This window comes from Triticum aestivum, chromosome 7B, assembly GCF_018294505.1.
Source record: "Triticum aestivum cultivar Chinese Spring chromosome 7B, IWGSC CS RefSeq v2.1, whole genome shotgun sequence".
Lineage (NCBI taxonomy): Eukaryota > Viridiplantae > Streptophyta > Magnoliopsida > Poales > Poaceae > Triticum > Triticum aestivum.
In genome coordinates, this window is record NC_057813.1 from 632,758,644 (window position 1) to 632,770,426 (window position 11,783).

The 11,783-nt window shown below is 46.4% G+C and overlaps 1 protein-coding gene across 1 annotated transcript; it reads right to left on the reverse strand.

Moving 5' to 3' along the window:
• Nucleotides 1–3,587: 3,587 nt before the first annotated feature.
• Nucleotides 3,588–6,666, reverse strand: LOC123160100 (uncharacterized). Its single transcript, XM_044577920.1, has 3 exons — nucleotides 5,849–6,666; nucleotides 5,261–5,364; nucleotides 3,588–3,832 (listed from the first exon to the last, which is right to left on the reverse strand). The coding sequence occupies exons 1-3, from the start codon at nucleotides 6,401–6,403 to the stop codon at nucleotides 3,751–3,753; spliced, it is 741 nt and encodes a 246-aa protein (XP_044433855.1). The 5' UTR covers nucleotides 6,404–6,666; the 3' UTR covers nucleotides 3,588–3,750.
• Nucleotides 6,667–11,783: the final 5,117 nt, after the last annotated feature.

Genomic DNA, 11,783 nt, shown 5'->3' on the forward strand with positions numbered 1-11,783 from the left:
TATAGTCCTGCGGTTCGACGGTGAATTCTTGCCTTCTCGTGAGTGAACACCAAATAATCCCCATCATTAGCGTAGCTAGCTAGCCGCCGGCGATCGATTTGAACCATGCGAGTTGCCCATGTGATGTGTACGCATGGCGATCGGATCGGGTCGTCTCAGGGCGACCGGCGACGTGGTGGTGATGGTACACGGCAGTCGATCAACGGCGGAAGACGGCCGGTAGTGCGAACAGCCATATATAGTACTCCCTCCGTTCCTAGATGTAGGGTGTACAATTTTTGACAGGGATATTAGAGAACGCACATGAAAGGATAATTTCACAAGTTTTGGGCGAGGTTACACCTGACTAATTAACATGAGAAAATAGAGGAGATTGCCTAATAAATGGAAATGTAATTATATCCCTAAAAAAATTATCCAAACGAGTGGTGCAACGCAATACACCTTATATTTCAGGTTTTTTCTCAAAAACCTATACACCTTATATCAAGGAACGGAGGGAATACGTACTTACTCGGTCAATCAATTAACAAGACATCCGCTAGCCCATTACATGTGCAGACGGATCGGCAATGGATCGATCAACGGCGGGAGACGGCCATAGTACGCGCTCTCGGTCAATCGATTAACAAACATCTGCTAAATTGGCCGATCCATCGATCGTGTGCAGACGGACCGAGAGGCGCGCGCCGCCTAGGGTTTGCGTTGTGCACGCGTAAACAATTCTTGGACAGCCTGACCTTGCACTTGCTTGACTGCCAGCAGGTTTTCATTCAGAGTAATGCCATAGGGACACCACAGGGGAAGGGGATTGTTGGACCCACCCGGTGATCGACTTTCCAATCGCGGACCGGCCAGTCGTCGGAACAGGTAATGAGAATCTCTCGTCGGCGCTCCGACCGGCGCATTTATCAGGATGCTGACATGACAGATGGTTCAGCATCTCGGTAGGGACGTAGCAAAACAGATGAGGAACCGACAGGAAGAGGCGTTATCCGGACCGAAACGCAGATAATAATACTCCTACTACCGTATGTGTGGACAGAGTGGCATAACCACGGTTGGCAGCATTGGATTGTGCTCAATGGACACGGTTCGGAATTGGGAGCCATGGGAATGCTGTGTCAACCTCGTCTGTGTGTACATAACTACGGACCTCTTCGATTCGCAGGATTTTGAATACGAGGAATAGAAAAAGTATAGGATTGAAGTGTCATGTCCACTTGAATCCTATAAAATTAGTAAAGAGCTTCACGGGAAAAGCTAAAGAATTGTAAAAAGAGATTAGAATAGACGTTAGAGTTCCCATAAAATGTAGTACAAAAAATTCCATTAGAAAAATTCAATCCTATGAATCAAAGGACAAACGTATGAAAAATTTCAAAGGATTTTAATCCTTCAAAAATCCTATAAAATTTCCTTGAATCAAAGGAGCCCTACATATACTGTGATGTAACCACGATAGATAGAAGGCACCCTCTTGCGAATGTTTGCTAGTCCATCACAACCAACTCTGCCCACGAAACAACTGTTCTTCGGTACAATGACTTCCTTCCAATAAGCTTGTTGTGCTATACAACTCATGTGCTTCTTTTTTTTTGGCCTCCACCCAGGCATACATGACAAAACTGAACAATTCAGATCCAACATCACGCACATTATCACTCTTAGGCCAACTCCACCGCGCAACCCCAAACGGACGTCCGTTTTGTCTGAATTCTGTCCGTTTGGGTAGGGCAATGGGGTCATGTCCGGGCCTTCCCTGAGATGCGGTGGTCATGCGCCCAGCGCGCGGCCGCATCTGTTTGCCCCATCCCGTCCGCCAGGGCCTAAAATGCCCATATTTTCATATGAAAACAAGTTTGCACGTCTAAATATTAATTGTTTGAAAATTAAAATAGTTTTACAACCCAATCGAAATTGTCTCTAATAAAGATAGTTTTACAACCAAATTGAAATTGTCTTGAATGAACATAAAACGAATACATCTATCGGTTGCCAATATGCTCCCACACGTGCTCAACCAAGTCATTTTGAAGAGCCTTATGAGTGTGCCAATCACGCAACTCACGATGGAACTGAACAAACTGATCAAACGTGGCCGGTTCTTGGTGCAGGGGCTCAACATTGTCACCTTGAAAATCAAATCCTTGGTCGAAGATACTGTCATCACGCTCGTCCTTGACGACCATGTTGTGCATAATCACACAAACAGTCATCACCTCCCAAAGCTTCCTTTCATCCCATGACAGTGCAGGGTATCGAACGATGCCCCATCGGGATTGAAGCACACCAAAAGCACGTTCCACATCCTTTCTAGCACTCTCTTGCATTTGGGCAAATCTCTTTCTCTTCTCACCTTGGGGCTTCGAGATTGTCTTCACAAAAGTTGACCACTGAGGATATATACCATCAGCTAGATAGTATCCTTTGTTGTACTGGTGGTCGTTGATCTCAAAGTTAACAGGTGGGGAGCGGCCTTCTGCAAGCCTTAGGAAGACTGGAGAATGTTGCAGCACGTTGATATCATTGTGAGAACCTGTCATGCCGAACAACGAATGCCATATCCAAAGATCCTGCGATGCCACCGCTTCTAATATGACAGTGCACTCGCTGACATGCCCCTTGTACTGGCCCTGCCTAGCAAATGGATAGTTCTTCCACTCCCGGTGCATACAATCTATGCTGCCAAGCATGCCTGGAAAGCCTCTAGCTGCGTTGGTCGTCAACAATCTCTCTGTATCAGCGGCAGTTGGCTACCTCAAGTACTCTGGGCCAAACACCTCGATCACAGCCTGGTAGAACTTGTACATTGACATCAGACATGTTGTCTCGCTCATACGCACGTACTCATCCACCAGATCGCCTAGAATTCCATACGCAAGCATGCGGACGGCCGCGGTGCATTTCTGGTAAGAGGAGAACCCAAGCTTGCCAAGGGCACCCATCTTGCACTCGAAGTATGGGTCATGAGCAACCACTCCCTCTCGGATATGATTGAGCACATGCCTTGCCATTCGAAAATGGTGACGGAATTTATCCGGCTTGAAGAGCAGTTTCACTATAAGAAATATGTCAACTTGTGACCACCACTATTGGTCACTGAAAGGTCATCGTTTTTCATTTGTGACCTTTTTGTGACCAAAAACAGAAGGTCAAAAGCTGGCAGTCGTAAACTGACTATAGCGACTTTTCTTCTGGAATGGTCGTAGATGTTTATGACCAAAATATGTCCACTGTGGTGTTTTGGTCACTAGCAACCTCCCCAGGTCACGTAGGCATCCAGCGTGGCAAGCTGATGTGGCACAAGATTCAGTCCGGTCCAATTCGGTTCTCTACATGGGCCTAGCCCAACAATTCGGCCTTTTTACTATATATTTTCTCTAGCTACATGGGCCTGGCCCAACAATTTGGCCTTTTTATTTTCTAGGCATAGCCTTTTGCGGTCCATTTCATTTTTATTTTCAAGGGTTTTTTGTGGTCCAATTTTTAGATGGGTCCCAATTGTCAGATTTTTCCTAGCAGTGGAGCCACATCGCTTTTTATCAAAGAACTCATCAGCTTTCCATTTCTCACATTTCTCACAGTACACAAATGACAAATATTTCAAATGAAACAGAACTAGGTACAAAGTATATTTCTCACATTTCTTACAGTTTTACAACTTCACTAGATTCTGCTCCAGAATGTGCTGACTACTACAGAATACAATATAACTAGGTACAAAGTACAACCAAAACACAAGGCAGATTATCCAGATAACCACCATGCTTCATCGTCTTCTCTTCCAAACAAGTGGAATGAGACCTCTCTTCTCCTAGGCGTGCTCCTCCTACAACAGCAGCAACAGCAGGTCAAGAACAACAATAGAGTCATATGAGCTGCTTCTGCTCCTGTTAAACAGAATAACAACAAATCGAGTTAATAAACAAGCTTGAAGCACTATGGGAAACAAAAGCATAAAAACAAACTAATGTCTCAGGTATAATCATAGGATAAATCTGTGTTGAAGCACTGTGTTTAGATGTATTTTAATTAATTTCAAATGTGTAATGTAAGTGTTGTGGATCAGTGTATAAGAACATCAGTTTGTAAATAACAGGAACAACTTGGTATTACACACAGAGCACTATACAGATTTTAGCTTTTCTATCCAAGTACAGATAGCAAAACATACTAAATTAATTGAGACACTCATAAATACTTGCCGAGAGACTAAGATGAAACGTGCATATATATACTACTGTAAATTAATTGAGACGCTCATGCCAACATGTTCAGATCGAAATGCACTAACAAGTAGTACCTGCGAAACTAACAAGCTGGTTGGTGCTCAATCACAGGCACATCAAATGTACAGTTGGTACCTGTGAAACAACCACATACATTGCCCCCAAAATGAAACATACTAGTAATTACTAGGCGATGCAGATTGCAAATCAAAAAGGAAATCCAACCCCTCTTTGAAGACAATTATTTATAGTGGTAAGTAAGAATCAGGGTGTTTGGCTCATGTGTAAATATATTGCACAACAAAACAATTCAGTTTTTGATTAATAACCAGTTTTCAGAGCCTTTGGCTGATGTAGGCGATGCTCAAGAAGTAAGTAGTACTTGGGTATTCTGCCTGCCTACTAAACAGTAAAGGAGGAGGAACATAGCTATCAAAGTCCCCACCAGGTGCAAACAAAAGACCAACCCGAATGACAGCTATGGTGGAAACTCCAAACACTCTACCAATAAATGTTACTACTAGTGTCTTTCCAATAATTAAGAGACCTAATATCAAAGAGACTGTTGGGAAGTTTGACAGAAACAGCTTTGGGTCAATAGACATTCCAACCTGGAAAGAAACAAACCAGGGTAAGCATTAAGATTTAAGAAGGTATCAAATATGGTCGGAACTTATAAAAGGAATTAGAAATGTTCTAAAGTAATTCAAGCATTGATGTTCAAGAAACAAAATTCTTCCAACATATGTGCATTGATGTTCGGAGGCATAGCAAGCAGAAACTATTGAGCACTAGATCTACATCAGGAATTGAAATTCTTCCAACTCTGAACAGCAATGCGATGCAGGAGAATAAAATTAACGTATAAATAATTAGTGAAACCCAGAAAATAATCATGAATCTTACTATGCAGAGTGACATTATTCTACATCAGGTACATAAAGTTCAGGTAGTTAAGGCTCACTGCTATCGTGTTAATTTCCTCACAGCAAAATTACCAAAATACATGAAAAACAAAGAAATAGAACCTTGAGCTGGACAGGGTGGAGTTTGCCAGCACAGCAAGAGTATGAAGATCCAGACAGCTTATGGAAGAGTAGACATCCACAGTTTCAACCTCATGGAACAGATCCTGCAGGAAAAATAAAATATAGAGCTTATTTTTGGTAATTCAGACTAACTTGTAATCGAAACCGTTGTCACTGAAAATCAATCCCAACTCTAAGGAGACACCCTATAAAGTACAGTAAACCACTAGTAGGCAGGAATTCCAGTTTAACCCTGCACTACTAGTCTACTACCGCCTGCAAACACAGCCCCAAATATGATCAGTCTCCTTCCCCACTTTCTGTAAGTAGCTAATTCTACAAAAAAAATAGGCACGAATGGGATAATAACAAACTGTCCGTACTAGACTAGCTACCAGTGTGTGGCTTGGTTCGATCCAATCCCCTCTGTTCATGCTAATTTGGTTCTGCAGTGTCACTGTGTACAGGGATTGGGGAGCTTTTGTGGCTGTGTACATGTGCTGCATCAGTACTACACAGGCAATCTGCAATCAACAACGCCGCGGTAGTAGAATGAAGTTGTGGCTATGAAGTAGAGGGATTATTGACCTTCTGGAGCTCGAACTTCTCGTTCTCGAACTCGTCGTCGGGGGAGGCCTGGCTCTGCAGCTTCTCGGCAGTGTGCTCTGCGCCATCTCCGCCTTCCTCTCCCTCCGCGCCCCCTCCTCTGACGGATCCTCCCACCCGTCGCCTAGGCGGCGAACCTGGCCGGCGCGTGGTTGCGGGAGAGACGGTGTGCGTGGTGGGGTCGAGCGCGGCGCCCAGAAGTGCAGCACCGACGGCCTCGAAAGCCGAGCGGAGGTCGAGCACGGCGAAGAGAGCTGGCCGGGAGCGCGCGGCCACCCGCCAGGAGCGGCAGCACGCCATGGCACCGCGCCACAGGTCCTCCAGGCCCAGCCGTGAGAACGCCTTCGCCAGGCACACCGGCGTCAGATCCGCCCACTCCCTCTGCTCCTCCTCCTCCCCCGGCGTCGCCTCGCCGGCCTCGCGTCCGGTCGCCATCTCGCCTCCGCTCGCTTTTCTCTTCGGGTTAGTGGGCTGGTTGGTTCGGTTGGGTGGTGAGGGAAGGGGAGGGGTGAGAGGAGGGGGCGTGGGGGAGGGCATGAACGACGGCGAGCTCCGCCGGAGGGAGGTGGCGGTGGCGGTGATGGATCTAGAAGGGAGGCGGCGATGGATTGGGTTGCGGGGCTCGCGGTGAGGTGAGACGAGGGAGAGATGGTGAGGGAAGGGAGCGACGAGGTCGGCTGCGGTGGGTGAGGAGGACGGCGAGGTCGGCGGTGAGTGAGGATGGCGGCGAGGTCGGCGGTGGATCGGGAGGCGGTGGGGTGAGATTGGATCGGGAGGTGGCGGCGGCGGCGAGCAGATGGGGGGAGAAGGGTGCGATGGGGGAAGGGGTGTGATGTGAGCTAGGGTTTGTGCTGCGGTGGGGTGGATGGACGGATGGATGTGGGATGGTGAGATGGATGGATGGATGGATGAGTGCCATGTCATCGATCCGTGGGAATGGTTCTGATTTGGTTCGGAAAATCAATGATTTAAAAGAGTTTCCAAGTGCAAAAACTAGAGGGATTTTGTGAAGTAGCTATCAAAAATATTTTGCAAAATGGTACCCCACATAAATTTTCACTAGAATTAGACCATATTTTATGGATAAGGACCAATTTGTACGCATTTTTCATCTTTCTAGCTATTTTTAATCATTTTTCGAGTGCCCCAAATGATGTTTTTTTATGAAGAACCTACCAAATAATTATTGCAAAATTGCACCAAAACATTTTTTTAAAATACTAGGTCATATTTAATGCATAATTGACCAAATGGTTGGGTGTAAAAAGTTTTGATCCACCTCTGGTGAAAAAGACAAATTTCCGCCGATTCAGTTAGAAGCGGGTTAAATCTGAACTGCAGCTACCTCATAGTTTGCTCTTTATTTTTTCAAAAAATAATTTCTAGGTACATAAGTATCTATTTAATCAGAGAAATACCAAAAAAAATTTATAAGATTCAACCACTAGCTAGGAACGGACATTCCCGTCGTTTTGACCGCATTTTGAAATGGGCATAAAAAATTAAAAAAAATTAAAAAATTGGAAAACCTTCGCATTGTGTCATTATATATGACCAAGTTTCCAGGAAAAATAATAAACTTGTAATACAGAAATTATTTTAAAAAAATGTTCTCAGAAATGAGCTATCATGCGTGAAGATTCATGACTTTCAAGCCAAATGATCAATCTTATGGCCACATTTATGGCATAGTTTTTTCAAATGATCTCATATTGTCAACAAGGGTGCATATTACAATTCCAAACAATGTTGCCTAAGGGAGTTTTCACTTTCATTGCACACAAGAGCCATTTTTCATTTTCCGAGTGCCCCAAATGAGGTTTTTTTTAAGGACCTACCAAATAATTGTTTCAAATTTGGACCTAATTAATTTTATAAAATACTAGGCCATATTTAATGCACAATTGACCAAATGGTTGGGTGTAAAAAGTTTTGATCCACCTCTGGTGAAAAAGACAAATTCCCGCTGATTTAGTTGGAAGCGGGTTAAATTTGAACTGCAGCTGCCTCATAGTTTGCTATTTATTTTTTCCAAAAATCATTTCTAGATACATAAGTATCTATTTAATCAGAGAAATATCAAAAGTTTTCCAAGATTCAACCACTAGCTCAGAACGGTCAAGCCCGCCGTTTGACCGCATTTTGAAACGGGCGCAAAAAATTCAAAAAAATCAAAAAATTGGAAAACCTTCGCATTGTGTCATTATATATGACCAAGTTTTCAGGAAAAATAATAAACTTGTAATACGGTAATTATTTTAAAAAAGTGTTCTCAGAAATGAGCTATCATGCGTGAAGATTCATGGCTTTCAAGCCAAATGATCAATCTTATGGCCACATTCATGGCATAGTTTTTTCAAATGATCTCATATTGTGCACAAGGCTGCATATTGGAATTCCAAACAATGTTGCCTAAGGGAGTTTTCACTTTCATTGCACACAAGAGCCATTTTCCATTTTCCGAGTGCCCCAAATGAGGTTTTTTTGTTAAGGACCTACCAAATAATTGTTGCAAATTTGGACCTAATCAATTTTATAAAATATTAGGACATATTTAATGCACAATTGACAAAATGGTTGGGTGTCAAAAGTTTTGATCCACCTCTGATGAAAAAGACAAATTCCCGTCGATTCAGCTGGAAGCGGGTCAAATTTGAACTGCAGCTGCCTCATAGTTTGCTCTTTATTTTTTCTAAAAATCATTTATAGGTAAATAAGTATCTATTTAATGAGAAATACATGGTTTGATGGCGAGACATCGAGGTATCGACGGTGGCCGAGGGCCCCAACTCTAAAGCGCGTAAGCTCGCATGCTCGCCACGTGGTCACCGCGTGACCGTGGCATTGCCATGTGTTCTGTGCGGCCTAGGCATGTCTACTGGGTTGGGCACTCCCTAGGTAGGTGCTAGGAAGAAAATCACAACATAAGATCCTCACGAGGAGACCGATCGATGCTCAAACATGAATAAGCAGCCAAGTGTTTGGTTTGCGGTACGGGAAATGCACATGGCTAATGGGCGTGAGTTTTGGCTGAGGATGATTAGTTACTAAGAAGACCGTCTTCACAAATTTTCACCTCAAAAGGAGGAGCCTAGGTGGTACTTGCTTTACAAAGTACCACATTGGACATAAATACGAATGTTGAAGCTGGGCTCAAAATAATGAATGGATTGAGCTGGCATTTGGTGGAGGATGGTTATTTAGGCATAGAAAAGCACTGTAGAAAATGGATACCATTTGGACAATGCCAAAGTGGTACTTCCTTCACAAAGTGCTGCTCTGAACAGAATAGGAAAATGAATATTTTTGAATTATTTTTGAACTAGGCAAGGAATGTTTTTGACATATTTGATGAAGATATGATCCAAAACATTTATGAGAATTTTTTGGGAATTTTTGGAATAACATAAATATAGGTTGCTTCACAACCTAGGGCAAAAACTGCCACATGGACATGACACATAGGCAAAACTGATGAGATGGCACCTAGTCATCACAACCCACCACAATCTACAAGGCTATGACCATCTATATTGGTCATTAACAACTAGAAATAAGGCAGCGGACTAGTACTGTTTGCTTTGTGACCATTTCGTGTAAGGAAATTACGACCTTTCTGACTAAAATGGTCGCAATGGTTTAGGGTTTGGAGCCCCCCGAACAGCTTTTGACCAATTGGTCTGAAATGGTCATAGATCTATGACCAATTCTTCCAGGGTCACTGACAGAAGGTCACTAGTTGACATATTTCTTGTAGTGTTTGTTGGAAAAATAATCGGCATAGAGCAGGGCGTGGCCTCTCTCCTTGTTGCGGTTCAGGTTGGGAGCATGGCCAGGGACTGACCCCCTGTACCGAGGAAGCTGCTGTTGAATGTGGTCGTGAACGACCAGTGCAGCCACCACAAGATCTTCATCATCCGACGGCGAATCATCCGATGAACAAAGGAAGTGGTGGAAGAAGAACTCATCTCCACTATCCATACCTTTGTGGGCAAAATGTCGAACACCTTGCGGTCGTGGTGGCGAAGAGGCCGCGATGATCACCTGGACGCAGCAGGGGTGGTTGTCGGCTGGCTACTGGCCGCTCTGGAGCCGTCAGAAGCTGCCGCGGCCGCCGTGGCACGTTGTCGGCTGTCGTGTCTCCTCTGCCACCGGCAAAGACGGTGACGATCAAACCTCCTCCGATCGATGGTCAAAACTACGGCGAAAGCGCGGGCGTGGTGGTGGCCATGTCTACACGTGGTTTGGTATGGACGGCCAGGGTCTGCGCGGTGCGGAGGCGGCCGGAGAATAGCGGCGGCGCTGGCGGCGGGGCGGGGCGAGAGAGAGAGGGTCGAAGCGTTGGGAGGGAGGGACTGCTAGTGTCCCCGACAGGCGGGCCATGGGGGGACAAGGGCGTGCGTCGCGGCCGTCCGCGCGCGGCCGTTTCACCCCAAACCGAGCGCAACTTTGGGTCGGGGATGGGTCGAAAACGGACGGATTCCAGACATTTGTCCATTTGTGGCCGCGCGTTGGGCCGCGCTATTCGTCCGTTTTACCCCAAACGGACGCACCCGGACAAGATGGGGTCACGCGGTGGAGTTGACCTTAGAGCATCTACAGTCGGGCAGCCCAAACCAGCCTCATACGCTCGGGCGGGCCGCCCGGGCACTGACCGGTCATGAAATTTTGACCCACAGGGGCGCCTCAAATGGCCCTCAAACGATTAGGCTGACCGGCGCCCTTCAAATCCAGATATGGGGCACCTGGGCGCGTCCGCCACGTCGGACTGACGTCGGGGTCCTACATGGGATCGCCCGAAAATCCGGCGGTCCGACAGACGTCTCCTCCGGTAGGGGTGTGAACGTCGCATGGCATCAGTCCGGTTCGACGCCCAAGGACAAATTCGGCTATTTAAAATAGTCGGTGTCCCCCAACCTTATCACATCCACCTCCTCCCTCTTCGCGCCGCCAGCCCGAGCCCATCCACCTCCTCTCTCCCGCTCTAGCTCTCTTCCCACATTGTCTGGCTTCGCCATGGTCCGGAGGAAGATAACCACCTACGCCATGCTCATGCCAGAGCGTCGGTACGAGATCCAATAGGAAATTCGGGCAAAGCGCCGCATGCCGCTCGCATCACTGCCGGGCTACCTCCGGACTCGCCAGAGCCGGAGGAGGAGAAGGAGCAGGTGGAGGAGGAGGAAGAGCGGGCGGCAGATGAGGAGGGAGAGGAGCAGCAACCGGCTCCGATGGAGGACGACGAGGAGGCGGAGCATGAGCTGGCGCTGGCTTCGGGCTTCAACATGGAGTAAGCGGAGGCGGACTTCACCGTCGGCCAAGTGGACGAGATGGCGGAGCAGCATGCCATCCTGGAGTCCATCCAGAATGAGCCCTATGTGGAGGCCAACCGGCGGTTCATCCGGCAGGAACGGGCAGCGACCAACGCCCTCTTCGACGAGGTCGAAGCGAAGATTGATGCGCAGGCCACCAGGAGGAGCCGCAGGAGCTGGAGCTGCGGCTGCCGCTCATGTATCCGGTGCCGAGCACAGAGGGAGTGGACATCTACGACGAGGAGTAGGCTAGTTGATCTACGAGAATGCAGGAATTTTTCTTTGCATGTTTTTGTATGGATTTAGGATTTTTAGTATGAGGTATCCGAATGTAGATGCAGAAATTTGAGGCTTAACCGGTCAGACGTTTGAGGACTCGGATTTATACCAAGTCCAACTGTAGATGTTTTTTTTTTGGTTTGAGAAATGTCCGTCCGTGGATTGTTTTTTTTAGGCGAAAACATAACCACACGCCCAGTTCTACGCACATTTTTTTTTTGAGAAAGAGTTCTACGCACATTATCCACTATCCATGGCCGCCCTCGCATGGATGTGGCCCAAATGAAACACGGCCCAGGCCCATGTTACACGTAGCGCGGGCCGGCTGA